Here is a 20,090-nt window from a genome sequence, read left to right as displayed (position 1 = left end):
ACGTTCTGCGTTTGGCTGGGTTGGGGAAATGAAGAGAAGCAGGAATGTTTTTTAGTAATCTATCCGAGTAAGCTCTGAGGTTTCTTCCTGCTAAGTGGTGATGGTGTGGGAAGGAAGGAAAGGGAATAATTGGATTTCAGAAATGTCCCTGAGGGGTTCAGCAGCACAAAGTAACAAATTCTATGGGGACTCTTTTACCTGCTGACAGCTGGCTCTGTAGAGGAAGCCAGTAGCCTTGTCTAACAGAGGACAGAATGCCCACCCAGAGTCACATTGGTTGGGCCTTCAGAAGCAATGGCCAGCACTGGGCAGTGACCACCACTGCCCAATGGGCATCTCTGCATTGGAGGAAACTGCTGCCACTTGGATGATTTGGTTGGGTATGCTTAGGGCCATGTGAGTGTCCCAGCCACTGCCTGGCACTTTGACAGCCACACAGCCATTTTGAACCAGAGTCCAGAGCAGTTGAGATACCCCCAGTGTTGGCCTTACAGTTCCAGCTCTGGACAGGTTTGCGGGGTTGTGGGAGGAGATTTGCACACTGCCCTTGGTTAATGGAAAACTGATGTTCTGTTTTGTTCTCTCTCTCTCTCTCTGCCTCTGCCTACAGGGGTGCTGTGCCTCCCAGACAGTCTGAATCTTCACCGAGACCCACAGCGGTCGAGCAAGCCGGGAGAGCTGCCGATGTTCAGCCAGTCAGAGCTGAGGACCATCGAGCAGTCCTTGCTGGCCACCCGCGTGGGCAGCATCGCAGAGCTGAGTAAGTGGACACTGGCCCTCCAGCCCTTGAGCATGCAGCATGGCCTCTATCTAGGTTGTATACGGGGCCAGCACCCATCCCTCAGGGCACTGCTTTGTAACTGCTCTTATGAAGGCCTGCTATGTACATGAGATGGTACAGATGGCATTGAGGGAGGGCAGAGCCTGGTAGGCCTGGGAAGGTTCCTGGCTGTGCCACCTATGCAGGTCAAGTTCCTGCTGTTTTCTGAGCCTCCATTTCCTTTTCTAGAAAGTAGAGGAAATACTCACCCCAAACTCTGAGTTCATGCCGGAGACTGGGTTTACACATGGGCTGGCATCATAAGTGCTGTCTAAATGGTGATTGTCCACCGGGTGAGATCACTCTCTCCTCTGAGCCTAAGCCCCCACATGCCCCATGGGAAAAACCACCATTCTCAGCATTGCTTCCTAGTGTCCCCGGCCCTGCTCTGGATGCTATCTCCTTCCTCTCTCCCTTTTGCCCCTGTTTCTCTGTGGGCTTGACACACACCGCAGGGCCCTTGCATGAACTGTTCCCTCTGCTTGAACAGCTCCTCTTCCAGGCATCCACAGGGCTTGTTGACAGGTGACCTTCAGGTCTTCCCCCAAGGTTACCTTCTCTGTGAGGCTTTCCTTGACCTCTATTTAAAAGTGTAGTATCTTTAGGACCCTTGTCTTGTCAGCACAGGCTACAGTAACACAAATCCTATAAAGAGGGGGACTTAAAAGGTGCACATTTCCGGGGCCTGGCGGCATGGCCTAGTGGCTAAAGTCCTCGCCTTGAAAGCCCCGGGATCCCATATGGGCGCCGGTTCTAATCCCAGCAGCTCCACTTCCCATCCAGCTCCCTGCTTGTGGCCTGGGAAAGCAGTCGAGGACGGCCCAAAGCTTTGGGACCCTGCACCCGCGTGGGAGACCCGGAAGAGGTTCCTGGTTCCCAGCATCGGATTGGCGCGTACCAGCCCGTTGCGGCTCACTTGGGGAGTGAAACATCGGAGGGAAGATCTTCCTCTCTGTCTCTCCTCCTCTCTGTATATCCGGCTTTCCAATAATAATAAAATCTTTAAAAAAAAAAAAGGTGCACATTTCCGTCTTACAGTTGTGGAGGCTGGAAAGTTCAAGCTCAAGAGACAGAGCCATTCAGTCCCTCAAGGGCTTCTTCTTGGTGTGCTTATGGCCACCTTCTTGCTCTGTTCTCACAATGATGAGGGGAGTGGGGTGGGGGAGAGAGAGAGAGAGAGAAAGAGAAAGAGAGAGAAAGAAAGAAAGAAAAAAGCAAAGAAAAAGAAAAGAAAGAAGAAAAGAGAAAGAAAAGAAAGAATAAAGAAAAAAGAAAGGAAGAGAGAGAGAGAAAGAAAGAAAGAAAGAGAAAAAGAATTTTCTTTTCAAGGCTACAGATTCCATTATGAGCGCCCTATGCTCATGGGACTCATCCTACTCCAATCACCCAATCACCTGTGAGAGAACCCACTGCCAAATCCCATCACACTGGGACTCAGGGCTTCAAAATAAGGATTTGGGGAACACACCGAGTCAGTCTATAGCAACCCTTATCCCCCTGACTGCTTCACTTCTGGTCCCAGTAGTTATCATGCCTTGCCATACTCTCTATTTTTTAGTACTGTTATATCACAGCTATGAGATATCAGTTATGAAAAGTTCACCTATGCAGAGTATATGCTTCAGTAGTTTTCAGAATATTTTACCAAGTGGTGCAGCTAGAACCATGACCAATTCTAGGATACTGCACTGCCCCAATGGGAAATCCCAGGACCCAGCAGTCACTCTGCTTCCCGCTTCACACTCTACCCAGTCACACGCCGTGCTTTGTTCATTTCTTTTGTCAGGCTCTTGCCATGGGAACATATTCTTTCTCCCTTAAAGTGAAAGTATTTGATTTGGTCTCTCAGCTAATGCAGCACCAGGAATACTGTCATGTACGAAGTAGCCCACAGGAAGCAAGAGAGAGGGCAGAGAAAGGCAGAGAGAAGGAGAGATCATTGAGCTTGGGATATCCCCAGTTGGAATAAAAATTGTATCTTGGTTTTCCATGTTTACACAACCCTGGTCCAGGACCACACTCGCTGGGTCTGACCATCTGGAGGAAAGCCACACTGACTTAGGTGTGATGCTACTGGTGCTCACATAGGTCAGCTCCTTGGTCAGTTCCTGCTGCCACTGGAGCGTGCCTCTCAGAAGTGCTTAAGTATGTTCAAGTAGGAAGTACGCCTTGTATGGCTGTCATCCTGGAGTTGGTCCCCACACCAGGTGGTCCACAATTATGATCCCTTGGGGTCTCAAGGTTGTCTTGGGATATCGCAAAGGCTGCCCTCCCTCGGGCTCCAGCACCTGGACTCAGATCCCCTAATTCAGGTGCTTTTTCAAAAACAGGATTTGCTAAGCAAATCTGCACATAGGCAGGCAGCCTGCAGGAACAGCTCTCGGTAGACACTGTTTTCTCATGTTGACTTTCACTCTGAGTTGTCGGCACATAAGTGGGTGTTGCTGACTGTGGATGGGTTGGGAACAAACATCAGGTCAGCACCGTAGAAAGTAAGCATACGTATATTCCTCAGTCCCCTTGACAGCTGGAGGCAATAAAATTGCCGGGGTTCTGCTCTGTCTGTAATTTAGACTGGCTCGCTCTGGGGCCTAAGTCAATACACCTCTATGTCTTTGTGTACGTATGCAAAGGCTACCCTGCCCACAAATGGCAGAAACCGCTGTTCTTCCAGCACAGGTGACATAAACAGAGCTTCCTCCCAGCCCTTCTTGCTCTTTTTAAAAGCAGCCAAGGTCAAAGAGCGGAGTCTCTTCTTTAAGAAAAAAAGTATTTGTTTGAAAAGCAGAAAGAAGAAGGTGCACATACTCACAGAGATCTTCCATTCCCTGACTAACTCTCCAAACGCAGCAACCCTTTGGGCTGGGCCAGGCCAACATCTGAAGCTTAGGACTCTGTCTGGGTCTCCCAAAACAGGTGGCAGGAGCCCAAATGTGGACCATCATGTGTGGCCTTCGAAGGCACATTAAGCAGGGAATAAAGCCCCTTCTCAATAACTAAGTATGATAATAAGCGGTAGCTGATGTTTTTTGTACTAGAAAACTAGAATAACCCTTTACAAGAATTACATCTAATGTGTCGTTACCCCCATTTATGATTTTGGAAAGGAGGCAAGAGTGATTTCAAGAGCTTATCCAAGGTCGGTGCACGCCTGAGAGGAAGGCCTCAGGCTGGACCTGACTCCTGCAGGCGCAGCTTCCCTACCATCCCCATCCTGAGTGCCCCCTCTGGAAGGTCAAGGCCTCTTTCAGGGCTGTGTCCCATCCAGCTACCAGGTGGGCGGTGTGCTCTGTGGGCCACCCAGGGGATGCTTGTCTCTAACCTCATTGAGGATATGGACATTCCCAAGAGTCACAGGGTACCTAGATAAGGCACCCCTCTCCACCACCACCACTCCCTGCAGCCTGGTCCTCCCATCACCCCTTTCCTTGGGACCATCATATTAAAACCAGACCTGCAGATGGCCAGAGCACCTTCTCTTTGTCCAGCCTGTTAGGGCTTGTATCAGCTGCTTTGAATGCATTCAAGGCTTTTTATTCCCATTTCACAGATAAGAAGACTGAGAACCAGAAAGTATACTTGTCCTGCCCATGGTCACACACAGACAAATAGTAAATAGCAGAGCCATGATTCAAACTGCTTTTTCTTTCACCCCATCCCCCACCCCTGCATCTGCTGTGTCTAAATCAGCTTTAGACACATCACATCACCCACAGCTCAGAAGTGGCTGTTGGGTGATGAATGAATCAATGAGTGGCCTGAAGTAAGCAAGTCTGTTAAACCAAAAGTGAAGTCCATGTTACAGGTGCCAAGGGTTCTTGATGAAACCTCAGTCAAGACGAGGAGAGCCTGGAGCATGTTCAAAGTATTTGACTGCGAAGTTAAAGCGATAGATCATAAGGGTCCCCAAACTGACACCGGCTGCCAGTTCTAGGGCCCTGAGCCTGAGGAAGCTTGCAAGGCCTTGAGCTTCACAGCTGTCACCATGTCTCCTTCTCGGAATCAGTGCAGGCTTGGAGGAGCAGGTGCACCCCATGCCCCCACCAAGGCCGTGGGGAAGCAGAGGCCCTGGCTCCTCTCCCTTTGGCCCCATCCAACCCCAAGTTTATGTCCTCTGAGATCTCATCTTGGCTCTTCTGCCTGTCACTCAGCCTTGCCCCCAAGCATGCAATCAGATCACCATCTGACACTTGTTTGTGATAATCTTGGCTTTCTGGTTTTTTTCAAGGAAAAATAATGAGGGCTTCATCAAAAAAATGTCTGTGCCTGTTGTCTTCATGCTAGACCATGAACTTGTGGTCCCCACTCAATTAGGCAAGCAAAACAGACCTATTTGCAATTGCATATGAAGGTTTTCTGGATTCTTTCTACTCAGTGTCATCAGTCTGCGTGTACACACACACACACATACAAAGTCACACACACACACACATAGCCTTTCTTGCTGAACAGAGGTGGCACTCTCCTTGTTTGAAAAGCAAATGAGTTATTTCTAGAGAACCATTCCTTCTGACTCCATTGCCAGGGTGCCCCTGCAACCTTCCCAAGTGACCACAGGCTTCTGAATACATTTTGCATATTCCACTCATGCTCCCAGCACAGAACCTGTGCACCTGCTGCAGCCGACACGTGCAAAGCTCCACCCTGATACATGCAAATTCTTTGCTCACTTCACCCAAGCCTCTGCTGCAACGTCACTGCCTCAGAGAGACCCTCCTGTGACTGCACACCCACCTACACATGCCTTGTCACTCTCTATCTGCCTTCATCCCCTTCTTGGCACCTGTGACCAGCTGGCACATTCCACATTTGCTTGTTGACTTTCTGTCTTCCCCACCAGGACAGGAAGTCTCATGAGAACTGAGCTTTTTAGTGTCACTGCATCCCCAATGCCTAGAGCGAAGTCTAGCTTGCAGTAGGACTGAGTGAATATTTGATAAGAGAATGAATGAGTGGCAAATATCTCCACCAAAAATTGTACCATCTGTGAAAAGAATTGTGATGCCCCTCCCCCAGGGTTGTGGGAGTTTGGGGAAGGGGTGATTGAAATGAAGAGCAGGGAGGGAGGTGAAGGTCCTGACTGAGCGCTGGTTTGCACAGTGAGATGTGAGACCACGGTCCAGGGACTTCTCCTCTCCTAATGTGCCGGAGACTCAGCTTCCTGGAGGCTGCACAGATGGGCTTGGGTTGGGCAGGCCGTAGCACAGTATTTACCAGTGGGTGGCACAGGATGCTAGGAGGTGCTGCACAAACTCTGTCTCATTTTAATTGCTATGCATTTTTTATGAGCAATAGAAAATATTGGTTTCTATGTATGGCCCTGATACGAAATTTCCTTTTAGAATGAATCTATTTGTGTGAGAGTAGCCAATTTAAGGAAAAATATTAAGTAAATAAATTGTTCCAGCTGTGCACATGTGGAGAGACATTGTGACAGTGATTCCTGAACAGCTTTCATTTGGGCCACAAGTCTATCAGTAACATGGTTCTCAAGTAGGCTTCCAGGACCAGAGTGCAGCTGCCCAAACTGGGGTAGAAAATGACAGTGTAGAGCAGACAGGAACAACAGGTAGTCTGTAGAGACCAGGGTTTGAAATGAAGCTGACTTAATGTAGGAATCCCCGCACAGTTCTAGCTCTCATGGCCAGCCATCCTCAGAGACATCCTTGGGACCTATGATCAAGGAATTGAGTTGATGAGCATATTGGTGATAGTGATGATGGGACTGATGATGGTAATGAAGATGTTGATGCTGATGATGGTGGTGATGATGACAGTGTTGGTGATATTGACAACATTGGTGACAGTAGGCTTGCTGATGATAATGATGATGGTGACGACAATGGTGATGATGAAGGTAGTAATACAAAGAACAATAGTGTCTAATGTTTGTTAATCAGTTATGATATACCAGACCCTGTTCCAACTGCTCTAAGTGTTTCCTATGCATCTTTTCATTTAAAACTTTGAATGCTGTGATGCTGGGTCCAATGCAGTAGCCTAGTGGCTAAAGTCCTCCCTTGCACATGCCAGGATCCCATATGGGCACTGGTTCTAATCCCAGAAGCCCCACTTCCCATCCAGCTCCCTGCTTGTGGCCTGAGAAAGCAGCAGAGGACGGCCCAAAGCCTTGGGACCCTGCAACCACATGGTAGACCAGGAAGAGTTTCCAGGATCCTGGCTTCAGATCGGGGCAGCTCCAGCCGTTGTGGCCACTTGGAGAGTGAATCAATAGATGGAAGATCTTCCTCTCTGTCTTTCCTCCTCTCTGTATATCTGACTTTCGAATAAAAATAAATCTTTAAAAAAAGAAAAAATAATACTATGATTCCTATTTAACTGATGGAGAAACCAAGGTAAGGTATTCTGTATGTATTATCAACTATTAATCATCTACTGGGTCATCCCCACTTGCAGAGAGGTTGAATAACTCCCCCACACACAGCAGGACCATGGCAGGTGTGCAACTCACTGTCTCAGACAGTCTAGTTCCAAGGAGTGTGTTCCTAATCACCCTGCCCAGGCTCCCTGAGACAGGAGAGTGAAGGAGGCTTATTTTCTGTCCCCCCTTCCCCCCCCCCCCCCACCGCAAGGTTCATTGGGGAAGCAGTTGTGTAGACAAGTGGCTACAAAAAATGAAACCAAATTAACAAGGAACAAGTTTATTAGCAGGTGTGGCAGGTGCACAGTGGTGAGGGTGAGGGTTGACTCTCTGGGATTCTCTTGGAGCTCCGATCATAGCCTGGGGGTCTTATTCTCTCATCAGGAGAATGCATTGGAGAACCTTCCAAAGTGAGAACACAGCAAGGACGAAAGCAGGGAATCTGTAGGTGCAGGATGAGCTGAACAGTGCTCTGTGGAGATGCTGAGAAGAGCTCCCCACCCAGCAGGCTTCCCGGCACCCTGGGAAGTGAAGGGCTGGGGTCGGGCCCCAGACACCTGACTTTTCTTCTCCTCCACTCCCATTTCGTTTGTCTCTTGAGCTTTTTAGGGGGGACATTGAGAGAAAACTGGTGAAAGGATAAGTATGTTCAGCTTAACCCCAAATGGGAAATGCAGAAAAACAAATAACAAGCAATTCCAATCAGCACATTGCTTTGCTAATGGAAGCACAAAGGCTGCAAAGCCAAGTTCAGAAACTATCAAAAAGTTGGACAGGAATGTTGTCACCCATAATCCCACGAGGCAGAGCAACCCTTGGTTAACACCTTGGTTGTTTTCCTTTTTCCTGGTATTTACTTAGTGCATAGTTAGTTGGTAATGCCATAACCCTCATCCCTTGAGTGTGATTTTGCATTTCACTTCTTTCCCCTCTTCGTTTTAACATAAGGATTCTTTGTTGTGAGACTGCTGTTCTGTGCAAACATTTTTAATGACTGCTCAGTTCATTATTTTATCTTGGTGGATATACTAGAGTTTATTTCCCTATGCTCTTTATTTTTGAGTGTTTATTTGGCCAGTTGGAGGATTTAGTGAAGAACTTTGGGTACAAATCTTTGCACATGAGGATTGGGCTTCATTTTGAATCCTAACATTGGGACAGAGTCCCAGAAATGGAAATACTGAATCAGGAGTGAAGAGGATGCATTAATACCTTCACTGAACCCTGCAGGGAGAGCGCTAGCAAGGCTGTTTGGGGACTTCCTTTGAAGAAAAGACCCAGATAACTTGAAGGAAGGATATTGAAGTTGGACAGATCCAGGATAGGATTCTCCTCTTCCTCTTACTAGTTCCGCCACTGTGAGCCTCAGTTTCGTTTCTTCTTTGTAAAGTAGGATTCCTTAAGTTTGGCACAAATCATGCCAGTTTGGACTGGATTCTTGGTTGCAGGCACTGCCCTGTACATTGCAGGGTGGTTATCAGTCTCTCTACCCTAGAAAGAGTCACCAGCAATGTGGGATGAGACAGCCAAAAAAACATCTCCAGGCATTGCCAGATATCCCCTAGGAAATAAATGTACCCCAGTTGAGGACCCTGCAACAAAAATCAAGCGGTTTTAGTCTGTCCTATCAAGGACAGTATCGTGAGGATTAGAAAGAAGGTCTGCTAGGTACTGTCTGAAGCCCAGTTCGGTGTGTGTTTTCAACGATTGGCAGCTGTTACTGTTCTGACCATGACCGTGACCATGACAGTCCCCTACTGCTGGATGTGACCAAGAGACTCCTGGGCAGAAGACTCACAGATTCAGCCAGGAGTGGCTTCCAGCAGTCACAGGGCAGTCTAATGGAGAGAGACAGTATCGCTTCACCCATCTTCCCGTGGAAGACGTCCCTTCACTTCCCTGCCAGATGTCCATAGCACAGCTTTCCTTATGAAGGATGGGGAGCGCTGAGGCAGGTCAGTGGAGCCAGTCATTGGAAGCCCATGGTCTTCCAGCTGCCCTTTTATAAGGGGATAAGGGCAGTCAAGTCTGCCTCAGACCTGGCCGTCCTCCAAGTTCCCCAGACCCTGTCTTCCTAGTGCCCAGTCCAGCCCCTCTGCAGAACTCATCCAGTAGTTCTTATTTTATTTTGTTGTTGTCATTGTTCTTTAAAAACTGGTTTGCTGTTTTAAAGGTAGAGTGATACAGAAAAAGCAAGAGAGAGAGAGAGCAATTTTTTATCTGTTAGCTCATTCCCCCAAATGGCTTCACCAGCTAGAGCTGGACTAAGCTGACATCAGAAACCAATAATAACTCCATCCTGGTCTCCCATGTAGGTGGTAACCCTTGGCTCATCATCTGCCTCCAGGCGCATTAGCAGGAAGCTGAATCAGAAGTGCAACAGCCAGGACTCCACCTGGCACTTCAATAAGGATGGCAGCTTTGCAGATGGCAGCTTTACCTGCACACCAGGTCTTCAGAGCCCCCTGTCTCAACCAGCAGGCACAAACTCTAGAAAGAGGTGATGGTGCTATCTGGAGGCAGAATTCCTTCCTCTTTGGGAACGCTTAGGTTTTTCTCTTAAGGCCATTAACAGACTGGGCAAGATCCACACCCAGAATGGATGCCATTGGTTTACTCAATGCCTACTGACTTAAGTGCTCATTCCATGGAAGAAACACACCCTGTAGCCCAATCTAGACGGGAAATTGACTGCACAAGAGGGTGCCAGAGTGTGGTCAAGTTGATGCTTAAAATTAACCATCACAAATGCTTTCAACAAGTGTCTTGCTGGGTGTGCAACACACTCTACTGCTCATGTATTGGTTTTAAGATGGACATGGGACAGGGTATGAGGGAACTTAAAAAGCTTCTTGGGAAACGGTCTTAAAAAATCAATCAGTTTATTTCGGTGCAAAAGAAAGTTGATATTTATGCATGTAAAGGGTCTTGAAAGCTCATACAAAATACATATTATTTTTTAAAAAGCCAAGTATGGATTTCAAATTTTTTTCACCAAAATGAATTTATCTCCTAATTTCATTTTCTATGAACTTGTTAAAAGTACTCTTGTGTTAAATAACGTTGATTATACACTGATTCTTTTAAATCCATTTTAATCCTGATTAAGAAGAAAGGCCTCATGTGTTATAAGCCTCTAACAAGCCTTTAACTTTTGGTATTTGTAATAGAAGGAAACAGGACCAAAATTTAAGCAGAAATTAATTATACTGGGTTGTTTCTGTCATATTTATTTTCACAGTGACTTTCCAGGTATGCTAAATGATACTGTTTCCACTTCAGAAATTTCTAGAACGTTTCCTTTATTGGCAGGGGTACTGAAATAGAGCACAATGAGCCCATTTACAACTAGTAACACTGCAGGTCATATTTGTATAGGGCTATACTCAAGAAGGTGACCCATGTAGAGTCAAACATTGGGAAATGGTGACTTTGCCAGGAAGTTGGAGCTTCTGGGCCCAGTGGCTTCCCCACAGGATCCCCCTGCCCAACTAGCCTGAAGCAGGCAGGTTAGGTTTGAATTAGGGTGAGCCAAATGTCCAACTGAGAGAGCAGGAGAAAGATGAAAGTTTTCCGGGGATGGCTAAGACTGAGAAGAGTAAGGCTGTCCTTTGGCAACCCCGTGCAATGCATGGGCTCTTACCCTCAATCCAGGGGTTCCAGTCCTGACCTGGCCCAGAAGTGAAGATGTCTCTTGGGAGTTCTGTCCATCACCCATGTGTTGGTTATTCAGTAGTACACTTTTTCAATTCCATGGTGCTGTAATTTTTGTTGTTGTTTTAACTTTGTTGTTAACTTTGTTTTGTGGCTTCTCATTCAAGGGAATGTATAGTGATGGTGTAGTAGAGCCTACCATATCTAGATGTGAAGATACAATGCTGTTTGCATCCCTACTTCCAAATCCAAGATGAGCTCCCAGTGAAACTGTTGGATATATCCAGGCAGTAGGATGCTGGACTGTCTGACATTGTCTGTACCAGCAATGTCGGGGCACACTTAAATAAGAAACTAATGGAATTATGACTTCTTATGAAGGACTATACTATTGTAATAATATGGTGAAAATCAATCAGGGGTGGGAATTTGGAGGGGGAGGGGGAAATCTCAGACCCTATAGAATTGTACCATAAAATTCAAAATTTTAAAAAGCTCATTACAAAAAAGAAAGAAAGAAAGAAAGATGTCTCTTGGGAGCTAGCATCCCAAATCAGAGTGACGCAAGTCCCAGGTCTGACCCCAGTTCCAGTTTCTGCTGATACGTACCCTGGCAGACAGCAGGCGAGGACTCAAATACTTCAGTTTCCACCACCCTGGATAGAGTTTGTAGCTCCTAGACATTTGGGAAGTGAACCAACAGGTGGAAGGTTTTGTATCTGTCTGTCTCTCTAATCAAATATGTAACTTAAAAAATAGTCCTGCCTTTGATGCTTATGACTGTGTGACTTTGAGAAGTAATAAAACTTCTCTGGGACCGTTCCTCATCTGTAAAATGGATTTGTAAAGCTACCCACTGCCTGGAGTATAAACAAGCACTGTATTAAAGTCAACTGTATCTGACTAAGGGCAAGCCATGTTTCCTACTGGGAGAGCAGGCCTTTGGCACTGGCACCCCATACGAATGCCAGCTCTTATTTCAGCTGCTCCATTTCTGATCCAGCTCCCTGCTAACAGCCTGAGAAAGCAGCAGAGGATGGCATAAGTCCTTGGGCCACTACACACACAGAAGACCCAGAGGAAGCCCATGGCTCCTAGGTTCAGCATCAGCTCAGCTCCAGCCATTGTGGCCATTTGGGGAGTGAACCTGTAGATGAAACACTCTCTCTCTCTCTCTCTCTCTGTGTGTGTGTGTACAACTCTGCCTTTCAAATAAAAAATTTTGAAAAAATTAAATCTAAACTAAAATAAGTGAGCTGCTGTTCAAAGCAAAGAGTGGCAAGGAAACTGGCAATTCTTCCAGGGCACCCTTAGTGCTTTTTTTTTAAAGGTTTCTTTTCTTTTTATTGAAAAGTCAGGTATACAGAGAGGAGGAGACCTTTAGTGCTTTGATCAGGCAAGCATAGCTGTGTTAAGATGGAGGTGGGTCCAGGATGGCTTGCTTGGAGGCATTGGTTGTATAAGTAGATACCTGGATAGGTTAGCCTAGAGAAGCAGAGAATGTTCTAGAATAACATGTGCACAGGCTGAGGCATCCTAGTAACCACAGTCACGACTGCATTGGCCCCAACAAAGTTTGTGACAAAGGATGTGTCTCTAGGTGATGGAGGCAGTAAGCAGGAGCTGGACACATCATGACTTCATGTGCCTTGTTCGTGACACTGCTGCACCCCACCCCCCATGCCTGGGACAGTGCCCAAGCCCAGCAAGCCTTCCTCAGTCACATAGTGAATGAACAGTTGCTTTACTCTCTGCCTGTTGGGTCACCTGGAGGTCTCAGAATGCCTTCGGTGGCAAGGACTCCAGGAACCAGAGTCTGTGTGGACAGGATCTGAACTCTTACTTCTGTCCACAGGTGACCTGGTGTCCCGTGCAATGCATCACCTGCAGCCACTCAATGCCAAGCACCATGGCAATGGCACCCCCCTGCACCACAAGCAGGGGTCGCTCTACTGGGAGCCCGAGGCCCTCTACACCCTCTGCTACTTCATGCACTGCCCACAAATGGAATGGGAGAACCCCAACGTGGAGCCTTCCAAAGTCAACCTCCAGGTGGAAAGGTAAGACCTGCCTTGCCTCAGATGGCTGTGAAGGGGAGCGCCGCTGGGGCCAACATAGCCTGGTAGTAGGTTGGTCTGTCCCTGGCACAGGGCAGGGAGGGGATATCTGAGGCCCAGCAGTGGATTTGCAGAGGGCAGATCCAGCTCAGGATGGAAACAGTCAGATGCCAGGGTTTGCCAACCACTTGTGTGGAGGCAGTGCAGATGGGGGCTGCTACCTTGTTGGATGAGTCTTATATTCATCTTTCTTTTGTCTTGGCTACACTTATGGCCGACAGGAAGTGGGCCTCACAGGAATTGGGCCTCACAGGTGGCCAGGAGGCTGCAGAGGCAGCATATGGGTTCCTGTGTGGCAGAACCGACATAGGAAAGAAGGAGCTGAAAGTTGCCAGCGAGGACTTGGCTACCCCATTTTCCCCCTTCTCTTTGCTATGCCTCTTGTTGTAAACCAAAGCAACAGAGAAAGCCTGGACACAGACGCTCTCCTCTTTTCTAGCCATGTGTCTGCTGATCCTTTCTCCCTGGGGTCTGTTGCGCTGGGCCCCTCCTCAACACAGACCCTAGTGATAGTAAGGAGTATAGATGTGACTCAGAGAGCTAAGCCCTGGGATCCAGGCTGGGCGGGTTCAAATCCAGGTTCTTGCTGTTAAATCCCAGGAGGGTTAGAGAAAGCACCTTCGCTTCTCTGCACCTCAGTTTGTTTTTCTTCAAAAATAGAGATACAAAGCATAGTAAATACTTTCTAAAGCTCTTGGAAGGCTGCATACATTGCACAGTTCCCTGGCACACAGTAGGTACACAACAGACGCTGAGTTTTTATGATTATGGTCATCAATATTATTTATGTGGCCAAGTGTCTCCTGTCTTGGGCTCCATACAGTTTTCCCTTCTGTTTCTTGGTTCCGGATGGCTTTGGAAAGCTCTTTTTCTGCAAGAATATTTTAGGGTGCCCTTATAAAACTACATCTCTTGATCTTCGGCTGAGGGAAGAAAATGGAGTGTAAACAAAGGTTGATTTTCTCTAAGAATCCCCAGTTAGTTCCGTCTGAGGTTTCTAGTCTGATTGCACAGGCTTCCCATTATCCAGACCCTGTGCATTTTTCATTTGCAAAGATGTCCCTAAAGGAGAGATGGTAAAATGCCCATGGTGCCTGGGCAAAAAAAAAAAAAAAAAAAAAACATCTTCAGAAGTGCCCAAATTTGGCTTTTTGCTGTGTGTGGGTCCTACGGGCGGAGAGAATGGAAACCATTGGCCTTGGTCTGTGTGAATTTCCATCTCCCTGCAGATGGACTCCAACCCCAACCAGCTACTGCCTTCCCGTAGCTCTAGAACCTTCTCATTCCCCTCCATCTTCAGGTTTCCATGGACTCACCTCCCTCCTAGGCAGGTTCTTCTCACAGCACCTGTTCTCTGCTGAGCATGCACCATAATTTCTCATCATCCTTGTATTTCTGAGTTGGTTTCTTGACGGACTCCTCTGCAAGAGCCACCACTGCACATCCACAGCCAGTGTCAAGCTCAACATCTGGGTCAGTGCTGACCCAATCTACAAATGTTTGGAGGATGAAATCCTGAACAGATCGATCGATTTAGCTGCCTGGGGGATGTTCCCATGTGTAGGGCTTGCAAGTACCCCAAAATTAAAGGCACTGTCCTTCTCGCCACATCTGCTCTTACGGACCTCATCCCCTTTGACATTAATCCAGGACTCCCTCACCCCTCCTATGTGCACCTGATCAGTGCCTCTCATCCATGCCAGCTCTGTGACTTTTCTCACGCCTGTCATTTTCTCCCAAACCTACTGCTACTCTTGTGGCTACGGAGCCCCTGTCCTCCTATTTCGGTCCCTTTTTAAACATTTGTTTTATTTTTATTTGAAATGCAGATTTCAGAGAAGGGGGAGGGAACGGAGGGAGGGAGAGGAAGACAGGACAGGAGGGAGGGAGGGAGGGAGGGAGGAATAGAGAGAGAGCAAAAGAAAGAAAGATACTCTATCTGCTGTTTTACTCTCCGAATGATCACAATGACCAGAGCTGAGCTTAGCTGAGCCAAGCCAAGGCCAGGAGCCAAGAGCTTCTTCTAGGTCTCCCCTGAGGATGCAGAGGCCCAAGCATTTAAGCCATGTTCTACTGCTTTCCTAGATTATAAGCAGGGAGCTGGATGGGAAGCAAAATAGCCAGGACAGGACTCAGTGCCCATATGGGGTGACAGCACTGCAGGAGGAAGATTAGCTTGGTACACCACTGCACTGGCACCAACTTTCCCTTCTTGTATCTCAGGTCTGAGGAGACCTGTTAAAGATGTCAAACCTTCTAGAACAATTTATTTTATTATTATTATTTTTTAAGATTGTCTATTTTGAAAGTCAGAGTTACAGAGAGAAAGAAGGAGAGAAAGAAAAAAAAATCTTCCATGTGCTGGTTCACTCCACAGTGGCCTCAACAGCCAGAGCTGGGTTAGGCCAAAACTAGGAATGTCATCTTGGTCTCCCACCCGGGTCCAGGCACTTGGACCCTCATTAGCAGGGAGCTGGATGGGAAGTGAAGCAACCAGGACACAAACCTGCATCCATATGGGGTGCTGACGTTGCAAGCAGCGGTTTAACCCACTATACCACAACGTTGGCCCACTGAAACAAGTTTGTTTGCTTGTTTGTTTGTTTTTAATGATTTATCATTATTATTATCAGAAAGGCAGATTTACAGATAAAAGCAGGTACAAAGGTAAAGATCTTACATCTGCTGGTTCACTCCCCAAGTTACCAGAGCTGACCTAATCCAAAGCCAAGAGCCAGGAACTTCTTTTGGGTCTCCCACAGATTCAGGGTCCCAAGACTTTGGGCCATCCTCTACTGCTTTCCCAGGTCACAAGCAGGGAGCTGGATGGGAAGTAGAGCATCTAGGACATGAACCAATGCCCATATGAGATCCCAGAGGTTGCAAAGCAAGGATTTAGCTACTAGGCCACCACGCTGGGCCCTGGAACAAGTTTTATAGAGGCCTTTTTCAAAGAAAAACAAAGAAAACATGTCCCAGAATCCATGAATCTGTTTCTCTCCTTCAGTTCTCCTTGGTTAAATTTTTCCAGGGTCAGCACAAAGCACAAAATGGAACGTGACTTTTTTGTGTGTAAGCTCTGTTTGCTTTAATCCGCCGAAACACATGCAGATTTGGGAGTCAGATCTTCAGATGTTGAGTCCCAGCTCTCGACTTCTTGTGCCTCTGAGGCCTTGAACAGCTCTTTCACTTCTTTGAATCTCTTCATCATCTGCAGAATGAGACCAAGACCATCCTTAGCGGCCTGGGGTAAGCGGTGGATTAAATATTGCAGCTGAGACACACAAAGCCACGCCTGACACAAGGGGTCACCTCCAGCCCCCAAACAGTAGCTGATCTTGCACACCTTTCTGTGTTGCTGCTTTGCAAAGCTGCAAAACTGTTGCCATTGTTCCTACAGAAGCCTGAGTGGTGCTACTGCTTCCTGCTGTTTGAGGGGTGTTCCATTCCGGGTTTAGCATCTGAAAACACTCAGAAAAGAACTTCAGAAGAGAGAGGGCCTCTAACTGCTTTCAGCCAAATGTTACACCAGCTCCATAACAAAACTCACACACACAAGGGTTTCCAGCAAGAGTTAGGACTCTAACTTAGAAACAATCGTGTGTGTGCGCGCGCCCCTCTCCTTCTCCACATCCATCTCCGGCTCTTCCTCCCCCTGGCCCTGCCAATCAGAGCGCAGCTCCTTGGACCTTCTTCCCTCTCCTTGCGAAGTCTTGTAGGGCCTTGATGTTGCGTGCTTTTTCATTGGACTCTTAAGCTCTTCCAGAACAGCCACCTGCTGTTTGTTTTCATCTGTGGCCAGCGGGGCGCCTGGGAAACATGGGTCAACTGAAGATGGGTTTGTGCCTCTGAGCATCTCCCAACACTCAGCCATCCCTTGTGGGCACGGCTATGAAGGTACCCGTTTGTTCCTGATAGTTTCGTTTCTCACTGTGGCAACTTGAAGATGCACAATGCCAGTGTGGAAGTCTGTAGTTTTACGTTTTCCCAGAACTCTGCCTACTATATCTTTAGCTTCTAAAATCTTTTGACTATGTCTGATCATTTTATTTGAAAAAAAAAAAAAACCCTAAATATAAATTTTGTAAGATGTGTGGTTCTGTGATATTAATTTTCCAAATATTAGTGATAAATGCCACTTTACTTTTGATACTAGGATACTAGGGACTATGGGAGGCTGCTTTTTCCTTTTTTTTTTTTTTTTTTTTTTTTAGATTTATTTGTGTTTTTGAAAGGCGGAGTTACAGAGAGAGGAAGAGAATGAGGGTGAACGAAAGAGAGACATAGAGATCTTCCACCCACTGGTTCACTCCCCAGATGACCACAGCAGCCAGAGCTGAGTCAGGTCAAAGCCAAGAGCCAGGAGCTAAGAGCTTCATTTGGATCTCTCACATGGGTAGCAGAGGCCCAAACACTCGGGCCGTCTTCCCCTGCCTTCCCCAGGTGCATTAGCAGGGAGCTGGATCAGAAGGGGAGCAGCTTGACACCCTTGTGGGGTGCAGACATCACAGGTGAGGTTTTGGCTGTTATGCTGCAACACCAGCCCCTAAGGCTGTTGGTTTTAAGTAGACTCAGGTGGTGTAGGATGGAGTTCTCCTCATCCTCTAACATTCCTGGAAATATCAATGACCCTTAGATGATTTCAGTAGCTGTTTATCCCAAGATGAAAGCATCATAGGGTGTACAGGAATGTTTTGTTGTCTCAGTAACTACTGATGCCTGGACCAACAGTAAGCAATATCACTCAGAAACCCAAATGATTAAGCAGTTCTGGTCTTGCAAACCTAACCAAGGTTAGGTTTTCCCCCACTGGGAAAGCCCTCACCCCTATGCAAGCAAGTGGAACTGCCAGGAGTCTAACTATAAATCTGCACCCACAACCACAAGTCACCAATTCTTGAAAGAAAACTGGTGGAGTGAAGCTAACAAGCATAATACATGGAAGAATTTACACTGGAAGAAACAGAGTTCATGGGGCGAGTAGAGTAGACCATTAGAGTCAATGGCAGCCAACCACACCACCAGCGTAACTCTACCACAGCAGCCACCCCAGCCTAGTCGTTTCTTAGCACCTTTCCCTGTGTGACCTACATGACAAAGGGAGATTCACAATTCAGCTAGTTTCATTGACACACCCAGGGTCCTGCAAAATGTGCAGTGTGTGAGTTAGAACTCGCTCCAGCTTTTTCCTACTCTGGAAAGTGTATGTGAAAACAGGTGAGCTGAGGTGCCCTCAATATAAGCAGGAGATTTAGTTGCAAAAGTTGAGCCTACTGCTTAAAGCAGAAAGGAAACTTCTGGGAGACCCAGTGTAGACAGAAGGTTAACAAATCCTTCCACCCCTACATGAGATTTGACCTTGGGTTAATTCTGTAAGTCTGTTTCCTTGGAAACCTGATTAGAAAAAAAATCACAGTGTCTGCTATGTTACTAGGCAACATTTATGGTCAGAATGATGCCAAATTGATCGATTATATCTGGCTGGTCATACTAGATGCTCTTGATAGAGAGCCAGAGTTTGGGGTTCCCTGAATGCACAGACTCTTAACTGGCTGTGTCCTTTGAAAGGACCTTGGAAACTATTCCTGCTGAGTTTGGAATTGTCATCTAAGAATCCTCCCACTGCCACCCTGCAAGCTCATCTCCTGGTACCTGAGTGTCACCCGGGATGAAGATAACCCCTGGATGGCTACCAAAGACATAGCTGGGCCAAGTGATGATCCCAAGAGTGCGAAGGCTTAGGAGAGATTCAGGGAACTTGCAAGACCCAAACTCAGGATGCCTCTGGCACTGCCTTCATCAGCACCTCCTCCTACTCACATCAACATTGGATTCTACAATTACATGTCTGTGTCCTAGCAAGGCAATCTGGGAAGATAAACGTTCACCTTCTAGAAGCCAGTGATGCATCAGCAGTTGTGGGCAGCTGTGAAATGCCGCTGAAGGTCCACCACATTCTGCCCACACCTTAGAATTATACACCGGTGCGTCGTTGCTACTGTCCAGTACTTACATGTTCGTGTGTTGGTTTGAAATGCAGCGTGATTGACAGAGATCTCCCATTCCCTGATTAACACTACAAATACCCACAGCAGCTAAGGCTGGATCAGGCTAAAGCCTGGAACTGCAATGCAATCCAGGTTTCCCACATGGGGCGCAAGAATCCAGCCACTAGAGCCATCACCAGCTGTTCCCCGGGGGCCACATTCACAGGAAAGCCAGGATTCAAATCCAGGCATCCTGATATAGAAGCAAGGCATCCCAGGTGATAAGATCTGAACAGCTAGGCCAAGCATCCCCCCACCTTAAAGAAGAAAAAAGTGAAGATTTGTTTGTTTTATCTACTTGAAAGGCAGACACCAGAGATGTTCAGTGCTTTGCAGTACCACAAATTGGTTTATCGCCACAATTGAAAACCAAAATGCTGTTCCAATATCTGAAGCCCTTGGGCTAACACCCCAGATGTCCCACCAGCAAGAAGAGGGAGAGAAGTGATTAGCAATGCCTTATTCAGAGGAGGAGTGCTGCTTCTTCGGCTTCCAGAGGCCCAGAGCATGGCTGCTGGCCCTTCTGCCATCTCCTAAAATCCCCACCCCCCACCCCCCGCCCAGGGCCCCGGGGATGAGAGGAGATGTGCTGGGAGATAGCAGACCACACAGTAAACCTGTTTTCTGCAGAGCTGACTGGGGGATGGCCTGGAATCTCCACCACTCTTTAAGTGATCTCAAGAGGGGGGAAAATGTAGGTTAAATTGTGAAGAAACATGATCCATTTGTAACTTGAGCATTGCCGTGGCTGCTTTCATCTGGACCCTGGTAAAAAAAAAATGTTTTCATCCCAGTGTGTTTCAGATTGTAGGTTCCAGCCTTGAGTGGGACTGTGAAAACAAAGCGGTGCCGAAAGAAGCAAATGCTGCCCCAACAAGCCCAATCTGACCCTCAGCCTGTTTGTACAAAATAAAGTTTTATTAGAACATATTTATTTTCGGGCCCGGCGGCATGGCCTAGCGGCTAAAGTCCTCGCCTTGAACGCCCCAGGATCCCATATGGGCGCCGGTTCTAATCCCGGCAGCTCCACTTCCCATCCAGCTCCCTGCTTGTGGCCTGGGAAAGCAGTT

The 20,090-nt window shown here is 47.3% G+C and overlaps 1 protein-coding gene across 4 annotated transcripts in view; it reads left to right on the top strand.

Moving 5' to 3' along the window:
• Nucleotides 1-20,090, top strand: part of ABTB3 (ankyrin repeat and BTB domain containing 3) — a 364,832-nt gene that overhangs the window by 261,363 nt on the left and 83,379 nt on the right. For all 4 annotated transcript variants that reach the window (XM_058673531.1, XM_058673530.1, XM_058673529.1 and 1 more), the window contains 2 exons: nt 611-760; nt 12,712-12,916. In XM_058673531.1, the coding sequence (XP_058529514.1) occupies nt 685-760; nt 12,712-12,916 (281 nt within the window). In that variant the 5' untranslated portion in view covers nt 611-684. The remainder of the gene's footprint in view (nt 1-610; nt 761-12,711; nt 12,917-20,090) is intronic.

Source organism: Ochotona princeps, chromosome 15, assembly GCF_030435755.1.
Source record: "Ochotona princeps isolate mOchPri1 chromosome 15, mOchPri1.hap1, whole genome shotgun sequence".
NCBI classification, from domain to species: Eukaryota; Metazoa; Chordata; class Mammalia; order Lagomorpha; family Ochotonidae; genus Ochotona; species Ochotona princeps.
This window is presented reverse-complemented; position numbering and strand designations above follow the sequence as displayed.